Below are 20,618 nucleotides of genomic sequence, written 5' to 3'. Positions count from 1 at the left end.
GAAAAAAGAGATATAAGACTTACCGAGACTGAATATCTCCCACAGGACGACACCATAGGACCACACATCGCTCTTCTCAGTAGCACCGGCAGTGCTGTCCGTGCACTCGGGTGCCATCCATTTCATCGGAATCCTCTCCTATAATAAATAATAATAAAATATTGGTGATGATAATGATGGTGGTGATGATGATGATGATGATGACAAAGGAGCAGTGGGAATTGAAGAAGGCAAAAGAAACCTTGGTTTTCTAGACGTATGATTCTGCTATACAAAATTGGTTTAACTGTTCATAACGAATTAGACGTATATCTTCTCTGATTAAGGAGGCAGGTAGTGTTAATAGAATTTAAACAATAAAAATAGCAATATGAAATGTGATTTTTTAAACCATTTTATATGCAGCAATATTAAGACGATTTAAACATTTTTATAAAAACATGGTTTCCATATGTGTGTGTGTGTGTGTGTGTGTGTGTGTGTGTGTGTGTGTTTATATACATATTGACACAAAAAGTTATAACAATGCAAATTTAAAACGGTTTCCTAACGTTTCGGGTTAACATGAGATATAACAACACAAAGTAGAGACAGCCAGGAAGTTAGACATACAGACTAAGATAGGAGAGAGAAGCATTTTTGCTTGATATATGTGGAAATCGTCCTGAAAGTTGTCTTTATCAACTTAGGTACGGAAAACTTTGAAAATATAAAACAGTGGGCTAGACTGGTGAAAAGAGGCAACTGTCATAACAAGTAAGACAAAAAACAAAGAAATGATGAAGAGCTAACATCAGGTACAAGAACTTCAAAATAAATGAAGAATTAGTTAGCATGGCAATGAAAGAAACACGATTTAAAATGAAAATCTTTTTCCAGGAGGGTCAATAGTTATATATATATATATATATATATATATATATATATATATATATATATATATATATATATATATATCGTGTGTGTGTTTTCTCTTTAGAGTTCTTTCAAAATCTATTTACTATTGCTTGCTTTAAAACTCCTAAAATACCAACCTTCTTTCCCGATTCGACATCGCCATCATCATCCAGCTCAAAATTCTGGGGTCCGAACCCGGCAATTTTAACTTCATTTAAGAAGTTCAACAAAATATTTCTGGCAGCAAGGCGACGGTGAACAATCTGTGAAAGTTAAAATTACATTAAGAATTTCAGATCAAGCATTATACAAGAGACATTTTAATTCAGAGGAAAGAGACGACTTATACATGTGTTTAGAATGGGGAACGAAACCTTGCGCAATACCTTGAATCAAATTTTCTTAAACATAGCACACAAGACACTGATGAAAACGGGTTGTTTTCGGGTTTCGTGTAAAGATTTCAATACGGGAAAACGTCTTTTAAGCCCATTGCTAAACAGACTGATGTCAAGAAAAAACTGCATATTACAAAATTTTTATTGTATTTTATTTTATTTATTTATTGTTTGGGCGGGTTATGAAGATGTTTCATTGTTTTGTATTTCATTTTCGTGATACTATTTATGAGGCTATTAATGAACGTATTGGAGAATTTGTTATGTACTTATTTTGAGCTCCACTTTAGGTTCGCAGACCCAACGAGCGCCCCTGCATGTCTTAATAGGCTACTCATGAAGGCAACCTTTCTGTACCTGAATATGTAATCTGAGGCTTTGAAAGTTTTAACATTGTACGGGTTTTTAAAGGTATATGAAGTTTTATTTCAAGGAATGTACTCTACATTTCCTGATATTTGTTTTGTATGTCTTTGTATAATTTGACAAAGGAGTATTGCATGTTACGATATATAATAGGCAAGAAAAATGTCCAAGAGAACATGGCAAAATCTCTTGATCTATTTAAAGGAACAGTAACAGGAAAAGTCGGACATTGCGATGATGCCATTTTTGACACAAGTACGTTCAAGAGGTTGGAAAGTTGAGAGAGATTTTGCAAACTACCTGCATAGCCTGATATTCATAGCATACGAACCTTTTTGCAAGCAAGGAATTCCATTCCTTTACAGGTATCCAATCCATAGCGGAACATGTTCTCCTGCAATTCCATGGTTACGTTGTTTCTTTGCCTTTCCAAGTAATCTCTTAGGTTTCCATTTTCACAATACTCGTAGATCATGAATGGACCAACTTAGAAAAAGAAAAACATAGTCATTTTATTAGTGCTGTCATGATCACATGAAAAAAATAATAAAAAATACGATTCAGACACTAAAATCAACGAGGCAGTTTACGTGACAAAGTTGAATCTTATATTTTACTTTCCCTTTTGTTTCATATTTGATAGATCTATTAAAGAACTGAACAGTTTAAATGTTTTATTTTTTTAATAGCACATGTTTTCTTACATCTTGGAAGGGTTTATCTACTTAAAGATTTTGTAGACGTTTACACATTTTGTGTTATTAACCTTTTACTCAGCACTGTATAAACAGGATGTTACCACCGTAGCGTTCAACCCTATACATATGTACACGTATGCTAATGTTTAAAAAACGTTTCTTTCAGTACATTGCAACTATTCCTTCGACAGCTAATTGTAGTAAAACGTGAGAAGGTTTGTGGTAACAATTTTTGCATTTTTACAATTAAATGCAGCCAAAAGGAAACTTTTTGCAGAACATTTGTCTCGCACGCATGCAAACATTCATTCATACATATGCACTGCATTTATATGCAGTCTTGACGATTTGCAATGCAAAAGTTTTAGAACAACTCATGTAATGGTTATAGTTCTCCTGGATAAATCTAATGATTTGGTAACTTACTGGCATCGTCGTCTAAAACAGCTCCAATAAACCTCAGAACATTTCGATGATCGGCGAGTTGAGTACCGGAAAAATTAATTTTTGCCATCATCAGTTCCTTGTCTCTGGTAGAGTAGCCCTCTGTTAAGAAAAAATATGATGTAAGATATCTGGTTTCCATGCGAATAATGGCATTAAATAGACATATGAAGTAGTTGGTCGACAATATTTATGCTACCATTACATTTTTTAATGTTGTCATTAGGCTTGGAACAAGACTAGACACAGATGATTATAATACGAAATAATAAATATCGCACCGAGAGAGAGAGAGAGTGCATGAGAGAGAGAGAGAAAGAGAGAGAGAATTAATAACCTTTCAGACACTTGGCGACAGCGCTCGCTTGATTCCTTGAACCATAAGACACTGACGCTTTAAATATATTGGCAAAATGACCACTCTTCACAAGACATTCGAGAGTGACGTTATTTCGACTTATTTGCCAAGACTGGCGTTCACCAAACGTCATTCCTCCATAGATGTACAATTCGTCCCCTGTACTTTTCTATAGAAGAAAGCAGAAATTGTTGTTCAGTGTCATTGTTGTGGTACATAAACTGTCATATGTAAATTCTGAATTAAATATTTTATTCTTTTCGCATATGCTGCAAAACTACAGAATGTGCAATGGCAAGATTCTGGAGGTAAATCAATGCCAAGAGTACGTTTTAGTAATTGAGTCAATAGTGAACAGTTTACATATATCACAGACGTATGTTTCCTGAAATCTCAAAGCAAGGGAGTATTTGCTCCAAAATCTTATGAAATCTTTAAAATCAAACCTATTGTAGTATAGTTTGCGAGTCCGATTCGCATCCATCATCTGAATATATAAATTTCAAAATCCTACATAGTAAGAAATATTTTACATCAACAGAAATTTACTCACGGCATACGAATTGTTTGAACGTGACCTGATCGTCTTTCTGATTCGGACAGTCATGGGATGTAAGCGTTCTCGGACAGACTCAAGCTTCCCCCTTCTAATTAGGACTATTAGTGCTATGACCAAAGCAACGATGATGACCGCAGCTGCAGTTGAAATATATAAAAAATATTATTGTTACATAATTGAACGTCATGTGGGCTTCACAAGTATTTCTTGGAGTTTCGAATGTTTTCAAATTTGGAGGACTGGAGAAACGGCTTTAGACCGAGATATAGCAAGTGCTCGAATGACTGGTGTTTGAGTACTCGAGTTTTTTTAAATTGTATTTATTTCTCCTTCGATCTGTTTTTTTTAAGAGAGTCAATAACCTCCACCAGTTCTGTAAATTCGAAGTGTAGGTGCGATTTCCGTAGATGAAGTATACAGAAGGCATATGTTGATTGCATTAAATTGCTTGATATCCATGTCGTACTTTCATGTGTTATTTTCGTCAATCGGTCAATTTCCATATCAGTCTTGTGTCAGTATTGATGCCCGAAACCTTGCATGCAGAAGAAAAGACCAATATAACATGAGCAGGTTAGGCCGATAAAACTTATTTCAGCAGATATCAACAAACACTACCGCATATCTCTTGTGCACCGGTACCCTAACCAACATAGTACGCGCTCAGTCCCAAAGAAAGACAGAACAAGGTCGAAGGTTAGTAGTCGATGTGAAGGAGAATTCGGTCGCTAAGCAACTAAAGCACAACACTAAGCAATTCCACAAGTGGAATGTGGAACGTAAAAACCAATATATTGCTTTTAGTGATATGGTTGTAAATTGAATTATATTTTCATGAAAAATGCCATGAAATGACATACATTCATACATACATACATCTACATACATACATACATACATACATACATACATCTGCATACATACATGCATACATACATACATGCATACATACATACATACATCTGCATACATATATACATACATGCAAACTTACCAATAACACCTCCTACAATCCCTCCAATTGCCACCGATTTATCTTCTTCCGCTTTAAATGTAAAGAATATTTTGTTAGAATAATAATAATAATAACAAGAAGAAGAAGGAGTAGGAGGAGGAGCAGGAGGGGGAGCAGGAGCTGGAGGCAATGATGATGATGGAGATGATGATGATGATGATGATGATGATGATGATGATGAAAATGAAGAAGATGATAAAGAAAATCATGATGATGGGGATAGAATAAAATAAAGTACCTGAAAAGGAAGGCAACATTAATTAAAATATTGCTTTATTATATGACTTCAGTTATGTATCCTATTGATTTTTTTCTATTCTGCAATTCCTTTCATAGTTGGACTATTTCAAAAGGATGTGCAATAATGATATATTCCATCGCACATTAACAATGAAAGATTAAATAAATTTTAACACAAATGAAGCAAATTGTATAAAATGAAAGCTATTTTCATATCCGTTTGCATTTATTCCTCAACTTTTATGACATTACTTTCCTGACATCAATCATTCAACTCTGAAGATAAGTTGATCAAAAATATAATGCATACGGAGAAACATATTTTCAATCGCAGCAAGATGGTGTTGTAGAACTGGCCATTATAAGATTAATTTAGATAAATGATGAGACATATAGAAAACGCACGTTAACATGAGACAGAACCCGCACGTTGACATGAGACAGATAGAAGACGCACGTTGACATGAGGCAGATAGAAAACGCACGTTGACATGAGACATATAAAAACGCATGTTAACATGAGACAGAAAGCGCACTTTAACATGAGACATATAGAAAACGCACGTTAACATGAGACAGATGAGACAGATAGAAAACGCACGTTGACATGAGACATATAGAAAACGCACGTTAACATGAGAAATATAGAAAACGCACATTAACATGAGACAGATGAGACAGAAAACGCACGTTGACATGAGACAGATAGAAACCGCACGTGAACATGAGACAGATGGAAAATGCATGTTGACATGAGACAGATAAAAAACGCACGTTAACATGAGACAAATGAGACAGATAGAAACCGCACGTTAACATGACACAGATAGAAAACGCTCGCTAGCATGAGACAGATAGAATACTTACGTATAAATGATACGTTTCGCTTAGACGATACACTAATAAGCTAATTTTACTAACGTGTGCGGAATGTGTAAGGCATGTTTCCCAGTCTCTGTCCCTCAAATCCTAGACTGAAAACCACCTTGTAGTCCTGCGCTGCATCCAGTCCGATCATGTCTACAGATTTGGTGTTTCTGCTGACGGTGTACACCTTGGTTGAGCCATCTTGCATATACAGTAAGATCACGATATCCGTCCGTCCGTAGCAGGATTCGGTTTCAGGAAGATCCCATTCAAGCCGGACACTATTGGCGTTACTTTTAGTTACACGTATGTTTGTTGGGCCTGAATCTTGAACAACATATGCAAATATTTTGTTAACTGTCACATTTCCAAACATGGTCTCGTCAAAGATAGAGCAATACACTACACGAGAGTACTTTTTTCTGAAGGCATAGTTTTGGACTTACACAGGAACATTTACGAAAAGCTGTGAAATTTTACAATTTTGCCACTAAGAGATATAAGTATAGACAGGACAGTACAGAGAGAGAGATTTCTAAAAATATAGCAAATTGTCATTTGTAGAATTTTCTTTTTTGTAATTTTTTGTTTTAGATAGAAACTTTTTCTATTCGAATAATGATTCTCATATTAAACAAGGAAAAGAAAATAAACGCAAATTTGTATACACGTAAGTGTGAAATACAGAAAATTATCAGTGAACTAGTTTTCATATTTTGTTTTAATTTCTACATATTCGGATGTGAACAATATATCTTTCTACATGTGAAAATACAAGATTTATCATCATGCTAAAACAAAGCATTGTGTGACCTCGACCAATAAATGGAATCTGCATTGCACCTCAGGCACGGAAATTATCTTCCGCGGAGGATATTTGGCTCATCATAGTTTCCTTCATTACGAACTAAATGCCCCTTTTATTTGATTTACAACAGTGTGTCTTGCATCACGAAATCTGACTTGTTTATGTGGTAAAATATGTTAAAATAGTCTATCTATTGTCAGCAATTGTATTTATTGCATCAGGTTAGTTCATCCTAAATTAATAATAACATTAAAATGCTGATATTGTTATGAACAGCCCATAAATACAATAAAAACTGAGGTGAACATCAGAAAATGTGTGGTGGAGATGGTGTGTGGAAGACTGATTTCAATCTTTGAATCTTCGATTCAGAAGAAAGTTTGGTATATACTACTACTACTACTGCTACTACTACTACTACTACTACTACTACTACAACTACGTTTAATTTCTTACTTTAATACCGGATATATTATACAAAAGACGATATATCACGTTAATCGTGCCACACCTTGAAATATATCAGGTAAACATGTAGGATAAGATTTGTTCTCCATGTATTCTGGGGAACTGAAAGTTTGTAATTTACAAATAAATGGTTTACTTTATAACGATTCCTTTACAATACATAGAGAGTGGTGAATGTGGTACTAGCTTTGTTAACTATGACATACACATTCTTTGCTTATATCTGAGTTTCCATATTTGTAAATAAGAGACCAACGATCCTTTTATGTTTAAAATACATGTTTATTTGAATTTGGATGTATGCACCACACAGAATAAACTCTTATCTTAAAGACATACTTGTGTATGGATGGAATGGGGTAGTAAATGAATACCAAGTAAGAGTTTAACGTTGTTTTTGCGGAGTTTATCGTGGTATAAACTGTCAGTTGCCGACTCACACAGCAAATAACGCCCGAAGGGCGTTATGTAAGCTGTTTGAGTCGGCATCTTACAGCTTATACCAAGATAAACTCAGAAAAAAACAACGCTAAACTCTTATAATTGAAATTTTAATTATTTGTTATGTTATTTTGTTTGCATCATTAAACAACAGAAATCTTAATTGTGCGTAGTAATACATGTTTGTGGTTTTTCTATTACGTAGCTATTTATAGCACTTGGGATGTCGAGCTTGACCGCAGTAAGGTCATCATAATACCAGTCCTTCAACCAATGGAAGCCAATTTTTTTCAATTAGTTTGTTTGTTTGTTAGAACGTTGTTTTGCTTTAATGCTTACTTCCTGTCTGCCATAACTGGCAGTGTTTATCTTATGCTCTACACGTGACTCTATTTATAGAAGTGGGTATTCTTAAAAAAGTAGTTCTCCTTACAGTTCATACAGAAATGAACGCCATTCATTTTGATTACGTGGTAACATTCTGACCAATGGAAATGTTACTTTCCTTTACCCACTACTGGCATTGCAATTGTTATTATATAAACGCTCTTGCGCCATCATCTTTAATTTTTCATTTCAGTCTCGCTAACAAGTCGCAATACTTTTGTCTTCAAAGTCTCAATTTAAAGCAACAAATTTTCAAAATTAGTTTCAAAGTACGGGAAAAAGAATGACACATCTTTTGAGTGACTACTTACATGTCTCGAGACCCTGCAGTTCATGAATCTTGTCCACCTGGAAAGAAAAACGATTTATGAAGGTGCTGTTCTTTTATAAAGCCGTTTGAACTGCTTTCATGTTGAAGAATAATAAGTGATATCACTGCTTTATACCACGATAAACTCAGAAAAAACAACGTTAAACTCTTATAATTGAAATTTAAATCATCCGTTATGTTATTTTGTTCGCATCCTTAAAAACATAAATCTTTATTGAGCGTAGTGATACATGTTTGGGGTTTTCTGTTACGTAACTATTTATAGCACTTGGGATTGTCCTGCTTGATCGTAATAAGGTCATTATAATAAAAGTCCTTCAACCAAAGGAAGCCAAATTTATTTAATTATTTCATTTAAAATTATTGTTAGAATGTTCTTTTTCTTTAATGCTTACTTCGTGTCTACCTTCACTGGCAGCGTTTATCTTATGCTCTACACGTGACTCTATTTATAGACGTAGGTATTCTTAGAAAAGTAGTTTTCCTAACAGTTATACAGAAATAGACGCAATTCATTTTGATCACGTGGTAAAATTCTGACCAATGGAAATGTTACTTTCCTCTACCAACTATTGGCACTGCAATAATTGTATGCATTCAAACAGTTACTGTCTATGATACTTTTGCAGAACAGTTTGGAATTTCAGCGCATCCGACGAACTATAAATGTGCAAAATGTAACCATAATAATCTAGCTGACATGTGTTGTGATGTAATTTGGATTTTTAACGTAGGTTTAACAACTTTTCAGTCATATCGCTACGATGTCTGCAGTGTGATAGTTTATAGTGATGTCCAGCACTGGGGCATCATGCCGCAGACATGTAGCATGATATCCCACCCAATCACATTATCCTGACACCAGGCCGACCAGATCTAACACTAACCTTTAAATGCTGAGCGCCAAGCAAGGCAGATCTTAGTACCATTTTTATAAGTCTTTGGTATGACTCGGCCGGGAATCGAACCCACGATTTCCCGCATCCGAGGCGGACGCTTTAACTACTAGTCCACCGGTGCGGTCTAGTGGCCATCATCAAGTTTAAGCATACGTTATGAAAGAAAAACGTTCCAATTTGAGTGTAATGGTTGATTAAAAAGAAATCATTTGTTTCATTTTCTTACTAATGTGATGAAAAACAATTTGAATACCTCATTGAATTTTTAAATAAAAGTGGAAGGAGCAACAAGAAGCACAAAAATTACATTTGTATAATTCGATATATAGAATATTCTGTATTTGCTTTCCTTTTAAAATATCTTTTGTTTTCTTAGCAATGAATAGAAATTGAACAAACCGTGTTCATTAGGACTTTGGATTGGACTGGCAAAACGTTTTTCTAATTGGATGATGGTCTCAGTTTGAAAATTGCATTTGGGCTAAATATAATAAATTAGATAAGCACTGCTGCCTTTAACGAGTGGTCTATATCTATTGATCGTCTCATATATATATATATATATATATATATATATATATATATATATATATATATATATATATATATATATATATATATATATATATATATATTCCTAGAATACTCACAGTAACGCTGAACTTGGTTTCTAGCAGGGCTTGGTTGTAAATTGTGACCTCGACAGTGACGTTTACTTTGTCTAAGTCCTCCTTTGCCATCATAAACCAGCAGTTGTCCAGGTCCACAACCTGAACAGCAATAAAACACTTCTCAAGGACACATTTACATTCTTGATCTGTGCAGGATACCTATAAAGAATAAGTATTATGCATAATCGTGGTAAGTGTATTTTCGAGCATAAGTTTTGCAGTACACTGTAACGTCCAACTCCACCACCTTCGCCTTCAAAAACCAGCAGATGTGCAACTTCAAACTCTGAAGCTGATTGGTTTATTTATCCATGGAAACGACACGCACGAAACGTCAGCTAAATTACAACTTTTCTCTGTTAAATACGGTTGAATACTGAATATTAGCCGTAACTTAAAAACAATAATAACAAAATGCAATACCCATAATTAACATCCTCGTCGTTTCAATGCATATTTTAGTTTATAATTCCTGACAGGTACAAATATTCCAAATAAAATGTAAATAACCACACGCATCAACGAATGCACACTTAGAAGATTTTTCATTTTTGGTTGATTGATATGAATTTACTTGACATGTGTGCCATGAACTCCAAGTGAATTCATAGTATTAGACAAGCAAACGTTGCACACAGGCAAATCATGTTTTCTGTAGTACCTCATCCTAGAAGTTTTTGACGTTTAATGTTAGACTCTGTTCACATAAAACAGAGATGTGAATGATAGTCTTTCCTACATTACTCACGCTTTTCACTGAAGCAGCGGCGTAACCACTGTATTGCATGTGCCTTGTATCATCTCGAATCAGCCTGAATCCGATTTTATGGACTCCACTGTCAGTATCCCATGCATTGAAATTTAGTCTGAAAGGGAGATAAATATGTTAATGTTCTTGTTACATGTCATTTTATTTAAAGAAATTCCATAATTTGTTAAAGCTTCGAAGAGTATCATTCAAAGGTATGGCTTTTAATTATCGTTTCCAGATCTCAAATTAAGAACGCCATTAAAATGTGAACGCTAATTTACAGAGTTACGAAAGTACTTCAACGAACAGGTATGTCTACTCGGTTCTGTATGTTCTTGTTTTATCATGAAAATAATACGGAAATGTTTTGCTATAAATCAATATGAGGCATATTTTATCATCTATCAACGCTTTGGATCTCAGCTGGGTTCGGAATAAAATGCTTTTGGGTAAAAGTTATGTTCATAACATGACGAGATTCGAACAACTTTATACAATACACAGATCCCAAAACATGTTCATATAATTGGCCAAAGCTATGCATTTGTTTAGTCGACCACTTGTTTCAGAACCTTAATTTAAAAAATTCGCTTGCGGGCAAATTTCACTGTGAATATTAGCAACACATGAATATGGTTAGGCAGTTTTCAAAATGCATTATACCTCGATGTATGGTTGTAGGTTCCATTTTGGTTCTTGACAAGTACGGACCTTCCTGACCAAATAGGTGGCGTTGAATCAAAGTGAACCTCTGTGCTATCGGCCTTCACGTTGCCAAGAATATCATGTGCTCGCACCCAAACTCGTGCAGCCTTGCCGTCTTTGAGGACCTCACTAAATGTGTAATTTTCGGACAGCCCATTGACGTTAATCCATCCATTGGTGGGTTCATCAGTACTGTCAGAGTAGAGTGCATTCACCTCAAAGCGGACGATGCCATTCTTGTTTGGCTTTTCTTCGATAGTTCTTTCACCTTCATTGTCATCAAATCCGGGAAATACAAATCTGCACATTAGCAGAAAATGAAAAGAGTTAGGATACTGCATCTGTATGGTAAAATATGAGCTGGTTTTCCTCAGCAATGCTTCACGGCGTTAGGAGTGAAGTATTTTCTCAGAAGAAGAAAAAAACGAGTTCATATTTTATCATACAAATGTAGTACACTTTTATGTAAAGACTCAATTGACTTTTCTGCCCATTGTTCAGTACGTAAAACAACAGACTACAAGAAACAAAGGAGTTGAATTTCCAAAAGTAAAAGCAACTGTAATGTCAATAATATACAGTAACAACATCGGCTACCAGAGTCCACCGTCCAGCGAGCTATAAACTTGCTAACTACCTTATTATTTGCTTGAGAATAGCAAATTTGTTTCCTTTCTTTATACAGTAAATTCTCATTTAGAAAATTATATATATATATATATATATATATATATATATATATATATATATATATATATATATATATATATATATATATATATATATATATATCCAATCATAAGATATTTTTTTTAATTCAAGACCTATTCTAATATCGCTTAATAAGTAAAATAATCTTAATATTTTCCCAAAAGGAATTAATTTTCAAAAATAAGAAACATAAACTTGCTCAGGAATTTTATTACTGTGCACCGTTGCATAAACCATAGCTAGATATTTTCCTGTGTTCAATTTACAGACTGGCTAGATGTTCGTAGTTTTCGACATTCAGATAGTTTATATAGACTGGACAGCCTGTATTGTTGTCCAAACACTGCGACACAGAGTATTCTTCTTTATCAAACCACCATGGTCACGATGCTCTCTTACTGCCCAAGGGCTTACATATTTATGTTGACGAGTTGATAGCATCCATAGCATCCCAATAGCCATTTGAACTTGAATAATGCCCCATAGCATCCCAATAGCCATTTGAACTTGAATAATGCCCCATAGCATCCCAATAGCCATTTGAACTTGAATAATGCCCCATAGCATCCCAATAGCCATTTGAACTTGAAAATGCCCCATAGCATCCCAATAGCCATTTGAACTTGAAAAATGCCCCATAGCATCCCAACAGCCATTTGAACTTGAATAATTGGAACCTAGAAAGGGTAATAAATAGAATGAAGAGACGGATGGATCATATGTCCGTCTTTCTCATAAAAAAAATTAATGTCAAATGTTAACGATTTTCATCTGTGTTGAGGAAGAACCAGTCCTGGAAAGCACATGAAATTTAAAAATTCCATGTTGATCAATCTCAGAAGCAGAGCCTATGCACTTAAAACATCTTAGCTAAAATAGTTGGGAATTTGATTGCTTTAGAAGACAAGTACCATCTTGTTTGTTGTTTTTTTTCTGAAACAAGACAGATTTTATTATCCTCCCATTAACGATAAAACGATACCACTCTAAATGAAGAGGAGTGAGAACTTTTGTGGAGTTGGTGTCTCAGGTAGAGTATTTAGTAGAACGACCCATCAAATCTTCATCAGTTATATCAAGGACGACTGAAAGAGCCCAGCCAAGACATTGTCAATAAAATCAGTTTTAAAACAAAACTTCTAAAACACCATGATGATCTGCGCTTGCAACAACAGGCAGATAACATCAATACCGTTCTTGCCCTTCCAAATGGCATGCAGCAGATAATCAACGGAGTTTTTCTGTTGAACCTTGAAAGCCTAACGTTTAAAAAAAAGTTGCAAAGAACTGCAAAATGGGGAATTCTCAGGTTTATCACAGCATCTCGCAAATATAGCTTCACAACAAGTTAGAGATCCGGCTCAGAGTCTATTCACGGTCGGCGTTCTGCGGAGCGAAAGCCCTTCTTCCAGTCTATATATGTATGAGTAATAATGCTGTAACAAAAAGTAAAACAGCAATCAATCAATGTGTCAGTCTAATTTAGAAACTCTCATAAAGGCATGTTCTCCAAACAGAAATCCATGTATCGCTCTCCGTGTGTAATCAATCAAAATCCCATAGAAAAGTTTGTTCCTCTAATCTGCAAACAGACTCTTCACAGTTGGTGTCCCAGATAGCACTGACAACAACTGCTGTTTACAACAGCTAAGGGATTATTTCACGGGTATCAGTGTAATCCAATACGCTACTCAAGAGGACACTGGCTTTTGCGGAGAGAACCAGTACTCCCCTCTAATACTGAAACACGGAAGAGGCCATACTTTCCGGATTCTTTCAACGTAGTTGCAGCAGAGTTTCTATGCACACCGACAGTGCAGGTTTCGAACACCACACTGACATGTTTTGAGGGGAAGATAGCTACAGCAAAATCCAAGGAAGAGTCATAAATCCATCGTGATGTGTACCTATTCGGGGTCAATTAAAGGTGATACATACATACATACATACATACATACATACATACATACATACTTGCATACATACACACACACACATACATACATACATACATACATACATACATACATACATACATGCATACATACATACATACACATACATCATACATACATACATACATACATACATACATACATACATACATACCATATGATATTGAATGATTTAGAACCCTCCCCATTAAGGTTAACTGTGCATATTTAGTTAAAGATTTGGTGTCAAGATTAGGTTTTATAGATGTTTGTTCTTGGTAACAGTGATATATTTCTGCCTTTTCTAATCAAGTCTATTAGACAGTTTTATCCAAATTTTAATGGGTCGTCTTAATAACAATAGCTAAGCATTGTGTTGCGCAAATTTTGCAAATTTAGGATAAAAATTTTTTCTTGGCTGAATATATTCTTTGAATAAATTGCACTTGCGAAATTTTGAGTATCCAAATTTTAATTAGAATGTGAAACTAGTAGATGGGTAGGACCATATGAATCAATTCATGATAGATTATTTTATCTTTGCAACCTTCTTGAAGATTAAGATAACTTTGTGGTTTAATAGTCTTTGTATAAAGATCTCAAAGCCAAACACATTTCAAGGGAAAAATACAAATATTTCTGCATTTTTTGAATTTATGAATACCCATAAAATTTGAATGTTTTGAAACAATTGGTCACATGCATTTATAAACATTTTAAACATAGAAATAGAGTCCTATATCAAATTAGATCCATTTATAATTTAAATATGTTTGGCCGGACATTGTTTAAACATAAATTTGTATTACATATCCGATTTTAGCTTCATATTATTACCTTTAATAATGTTGAGACATCATTATCCCTCTTAGCTATTTCGTTAATTAACCCGCATAATTCGTTCGCAACAACATTCTTGTCCGCACAGTATACACAGATGTCATTGTCATTTTAACTCGCCAGATGTTCAACTTCCTGCCTTTGTATTCCAAAATGGAGCTGCAGAGTTCGTTTGCGACGGACAAATATTTATACCATTACCGTATCAAACCAATCTATTTCAGCATTCTTAAAGAGAATTCACGGCGCTCTTCACTTTTATCATGCCTTCAGAAGATGTGATACAACTTCTTTCTTCCTCAATATGGAGGGGAAAAGGTTAAAGGAAATCCTGTTTTAAGGCATGTAATGCATTGAAGCTCACGACAAAGCCCACTGGGGACAGATGAAGTCTTCTCTGATGATTTCCAACGTACAGAACTGCTCCCAATAGTCATGTAAGAAGAAACCAGCAACTCGGCCACAGGCAATAGGGCACATAGGGAGCTGTTCTGCCAGAGGAGCACGAGCTTGGAAATCATTCCTCATACACAAGAAACGATGAGAAAATGGGTATTCCACTATTCGGTCTAATTTTGACGAGCATATTTTTGTTATTTTGCTTCTGCTTATATAAATTACCCATCTTTGCCTCTTTAGGATGCCCAGCTTTTGCATATGAAGATAATGGCCTACCAAGGAGGGATTTGGATCAAAAGTACAGAACCTCAGCCTAAGGTTCATATGCCAGGAGGATGTAGGTGGAAAGAGGAAGACAACAACTGGCAGCCTGTGTGGATAACTCGTACTAAAGTGATAAAAACTAACAATAAGCTGATCAAATGCATTTAAAAATCTGAACAACTTTGTCGAAACAACAAGTGCTTCCAAAGCCGGACAACCGTGCACTGAACTTTGCAAGTAAAATTGTCATAAAGAGTCTGTTCTCATAACTTGACCTAAGCAAGTACAATAGCACAATTGTTATCGTTACATTATGTTGCCAGAAATAATTCTATTAGTAGAAACCTTGATGAGGAAAAGCGTTATTTACTATCACTAATTTCATATCTTTTGGAGGTAATCCCGTCACGAAAATATCGCATTGATATCATTGTTACCCTTCATTGTCAGCGTTTTCCACAACTTATTCACAGACTAAATAATGGAATATTAAAACTTTCATTCCAACCCTTACATTTATATTTTTTAAAATGCAGGGTGTACATGGCAGTGTACTTAAACGGGAAGAGTGCATGCACACGGTTAAAATGTATTTATTGGCAAGTATGAAACCCTTAAGTTAAGTCTGAAACATCAATTATATTTTTAAAAAAGTGACGTTGCTTGGTTAAGCAGTTTAAAAGTATGTTGTATATACGCAAATAGTAAATCTCATGATACTCCGTATTAGACTAGCAGGAACAAGTCTCATACATAAAACATTTGGTTAGTTCGTTAACATTAATATAAACTAAACTGCACCAAAAAAAAATGAACAAACAAACAATCAAACAAAACAAATAACCTTACTTTTCGCTTTTTAAGATGCCGTCCCTTTGAATCTCTTGGAACTGAATTGGATAGGCGCTGACTTTGTTCAACAGTTTTCCGTCAGAAATAAATTTGTTGAAGAAACGATTCGTCCACGTTACGGTGTACTCTGTTTTTGTTCCATTTTTTGACGTTTGCCACATGTATCCGGTCTCGTTAACAGCTGAGGACACAAATAGTGTATTGACGTCCTGCACATTCAAGCTAATATTTGAAACTGAATCATAGAGAACAAGGCGCCTAGCGATCTTAGAGTTGTTGGCCATATCGGTGGCTTGGAGTAGAATAGAGTACATTCCGCTTTGTAGTGGTTTGTGGACGTAACTGTATGTGTTTGCTTGGGTATGGTTGATGTCTGCAGAATGGACCGGATTCAGTGGAGTATTTTCTGTGAGGTTACCGTACAGATTCACTGAGAGATTGAAAATTTCCAAGTGGTAACTCTTCATCCCAGATATGGTGTCTGTCCATCCACCCCAAGTAATATTGATTGATGACTGTAAAAGGATATAGTGAGTGAAAGACGGCTAAGCTCACATATGATATCGTTAAACTGTCAAGACACCTTTGCGTAAATTAGTAGTTAAAAAAATACATATTGATATAACATTTACAATTCGTAGGTAGAAAACACTAAAATTAAATAACCCATTAACTCCAAAAACCATGCAATATTTCTTTACATTTCAAAGTTGTTTTCAAGGCAAAAAAATTACACGGCTTCAATAATAATAATAATAATAATAATAATAATAATAATAATAATTATTATTATTATTATTATTATTATCATTATTATTATTATTATTATTATTATTATCATTATTTTGCTTCAAAAAGACGACAACCAAGTGGAAAATAAGAGAACGGTATATACTCGTGTATAAGCCGAATAATTTAGGGACACAATAAAGCCCTGGAAGAAGAGGGGTCGGGGTCGCCTTATACGCGGGCCAGTGTCTAAACTTGACAGCTTTTAAGTCTTTTTGTTGACTATTGAAATGGCTGTACATCTTGGGACATGAAAAATAAATTTTTCCGTGTCCTAAGACATATGCATGTAAAAAAAATCATTTTTGGTGTCCCTACACTTATTAAACTGTTATAAAGTACTATGTGTTACGAAATACCTGATATGGCTTGCTTAGACCACCATAAATTCCAGTATTTGACGTGTATTGCGCGCCATAGTATCTTGTAAATATACTTTTTCTTTGCATAGCGTGACGCCTTCATTGCTTGCGCGGTACGTGCGTAATACATGTTAACGCGCGCGACTATATATGTTACTTAGGGATCTTGACTGACACAGCCATTAGAGGGAAACTTTTTATGTGTTTAGCTGTCGGGGCGGGATCGCCATTATGTCTTACTTAGTTTGAGCCAAAGAGTTCGGTGAGTTATATTCTTTTTAATCAACTCTTTTTAATTAATGTTTAGTTTTGCAAAACACGTTCAATATTGTATTATACGTTTGCGTTGTTTTATTGTACTTGTAGTTTAATTCATCAAGAGTGTATGTCTTATGCAATTAGATAGCGAGAGATGGTGCAATTCGGATTATTAATAGGGATATGAACACATATGCAATACTCCTGTTAGTAGGTTATCTTGTCGCTATTATAACTAATATTGAAGACGTATTTTGTATGTATTAGAGTTTTAGTATATCATATTTCTATTTTTTGGTATGCCATTCGTACGTCACAGTCGTACATAAGGAATATTTCAGGTGTGTTAGTATTAATCCATTTGAAATGCTCAGATATTTTAATCTAGATACACAGAAAGCAGACTATTTGGAAAGTTATTTCTTTTCATATTCAGCTAACTAGGTGTGGATAACTAGGCGTGGATAACTAGGTATGAGTGTCATGGTGTGGATAACTGTGTGCGGACTGACTAGTGTAGCCAGAGGCCGCAGCAATAGTGATGAAAGACCGCCAGGAAAGTGCCAACGTATATGTGCATGAAAAGTCTGGATGGTTTAAGTGACGCTGGGAAGCGGGTCAAAGGGCATATGAAATGTCAAGTAAACATTGGACATACATATAAGAATTTCATTAGTTTTTTTACTATAAGACGGTCATAGTGTTTGACTAAGAGAAATGTCATTATAGTGTTTGACTTTAAGAATTTCATTATAGTGTTTGAACTAAGAGAAATGTCATTATAATGTTTGACATAAGAATTTCATTATAGTGTTTGACTATAAGGTCAGTGTTTGACAAAGAATTTCATTATAGTGTTTGACTATAAGAATACCATTAGTGTTTGACTATATAGGGAAAGGTCAGCATATTGGTTGACCATAGAGACAAAAAGCATGGTAGTGTTTAATTATCTGAGACAACTTTATAATTATTGAACATTTCAAATAATTATATCCGTTCATTATGGTTTTCCATTGGATCCATATTATGTACCTTTGTATTTATTTTGATGTCATGTTACTTCATCATTAGTGTGAGGGAATAACACTTTGTATTGTCACTCGCATATGTATTTTTAAATACCAATTCAGTCTCAAAGGGTGTTAGCTCGATTACGTTACACTGAATGAATTTGATATTTTACATCTGCATATTTTCTGATTTCTCAAACACGAAATTGAAGGTAAATACATACTTCATAATTCGCGGACCGGTTGAGTTTACCCGCGAAACCAGGCTGAACTAAAATGTACAGTATTTACAGTGCTACGCGTGCACAACGTCACTTAAATCCTTGCTTATTCCCAAACATTAGACGCAGAATTTGCTTTATTCATTGTTTCGACCAAATTGCATTCTTCCAGATAACATTTCAGCTAGTCCTTGATAGTTGTTGCATTTACTTTTGAATCAGGCACTCATAAGCTACTCATTTTCAGTGATATAAGCGATCCTACCGACTGAGGTAATGTTTCTGAAAATGTTCGAACGTTTAATTGTACAAGGCACACAACCAGCATATCTTACATGATCACGAAGAGTGGTAATAATAAGGGCTAAATTTCACATTATAATCAACTAATCATCAATCTACTTTGGTTCTGTGTCTTGACTGAACATCATAACATTCCACACAATGGAAAGATTGATGTTTCGGCGTCTCCTTTATTGATAGTTGGCCTGATTTGTCTTTCGTTTTCAGACAGCAATACAGGCCAATTAATTAAAAAAATCCCTGAAAATGGCTTGTATTAAGAGGGAATTTTGACCGGCATCTATACCATTGATGTGTGATTGCCTTTCATTCCATAATATTAGCACGATTACCCTAGTTTTGTAAAACTGGGTGTAAGGCTGTAAACTTTTTAAAAATCCAAGATGGGAGACTGAACAAAAAAACAGGGAGATTGGGACCTAAAACTGGGAGGTTTCTCGTGGCATTTTTAAAACATTGTTTTCACTAAATATTGATCGATCTTACGGGTCCAATATGCGTGAAATTTGCAAAGGATGCGCCATTTTCCCCTGTGACGCCACTTATTTTCCCTCAGGATATGCCCTATTTTCATATTAAGGTCAACTGTAGCCAAACTGTACAATAGCTAAAAGTTAGTCTCAAATAAACAAGCAACAAAGCCGGTTCGACTAATTAAACGTTAATCATCCTTATCGATGCAACTATTTTCTGAAAACGACTGGTTATCCGTCAAAGAGAACGTGTTCTACACTACTGTGTGTTATGCAAGCATCAGCAATCGATTGGCAAGAAAAGGATTGCCAATTCTGGTAAACTAAAGAGTATCTAAATAGTCAGCCTCTCGTTACCGTACATGTGGCAACTATATCAATTTTCCCTTCGTTGTATATCCGACCATTTTTCCTAATTGTCAACTCGTAAGGTATTTCGTATTCTTTACTATAAAAATGTGGTCTGAATTAGTCTTTGGAGGACATGTATGCTGTGTGTTATGTATTTTTCATTCCTTTTAATTTAACGATGGTAATCAACGTTCGTAATGGAATGGCGCTATAGCATATGAGAGTTATAGCATTCATAGTGATCATTCTTGGGATTTAAATTGTCTTCATTTTTATTGTTGTGGGGTTTTTTCTTCTAGTTTATTTTTTAAATTTTTTAAAATTCTTGTAGAGGTAAAAAATCGTAAATTTACGTGAGTAAAGTTTAAACTTAATAATCTATTTACTGAAGAAGCGAACTTTTTATAGTAATTATTTCGTCACAACAATATTCACGTGTGATAGAACAGAACATGGCTTCAGTCTATTGCATACGATATATATATATATATATATATATATATATATATATATATATATATATATATATATATATGACTTTTCTT

General features: G+C 34.8%; 1 protein-coding gene across 1 annotated transcript in view; it reads right to left on the bottom strand.

Annotated features, from left to right (window-relative positions):
• LOC149776568 (uncharacterized) overlaps positions 1 to 20,618 on the bottom strand; it is a 58,650-nt gene that overhangs the window by 9,177 nt on the left and 28,855 nt on the right. The window contains exons 9-21 of the mRNA XM_089941036.1: positions 16,301 to 16,818; positions 11,262 to 11,603; positions 10,596 to 10,713; positions 9,827 to 10,006; positions 8,258 to 8,294; positions 5,897 to 6,169; positions 4,715 to 4,765; positions 3,715 to 3,857; positions 3,141 to 3,330; positions 2,786 to 2,905; positions 1,993 to 2,147; positions 1,035 to 1,160; positions 24 to 138 (exon numbers count right to left, since the gene is read on the bottom strand). Coding sequence (XP_089797162.1) covers positions 24 to 138; positions 1,035 to 1,160; positions 1,993 to 2,147; positions 2,786 to 2,905; positions 3,141 to 3,330; positions 3,715 to 3,857; positions 4,715 to 4,765; positions 5,897 to 6,169; positions 8,258 to 8,294; positions 9,827 to 10,006; positions 10,596 to 10,713; positions 11,262 to 11,603; positions 16,301 to 16,818 — 2,368 coding nt within the window. The remainder of the gene's footprint in view (positions 1 to 23; positions 139 to 1,034; positions 1,161 to 1,992; positions 2,148 to 2,785; positions 2,906 to 3,140; positions 3,331 to 3,714; positions 3,858 to 4,714; positions 4,766 to 5,896; positions 6,170 to 8,257; positions 8,295 to 9,826; positions 10,007 to 10,595; positions 10,714 to 11,261; positions 11,604 to 16,300; positions 16,819 to 20,618) is intronic.

This window comes from Sinohyriopsis cumingii, chromosome 18, assembly GCF_028554795.1.
Source record: "Sinohyriopsis cumingii isolate HCF-2022 chromosome 18, ASM2855479v2, whole genome shotgun sequence".
NCBI classification, from domain to species: Eukaryota; Metazoa; Mollusca; class Bivalvia; order Unionida; family Unionidae; genus Sinohyriopsis; species Sinohyriopsis cumingii.
The sequence above is the reverse complement of the archived record's forward strand: the minus strand, read 5'-3'. Positions and strand labels throughout refer to the sequence as shown.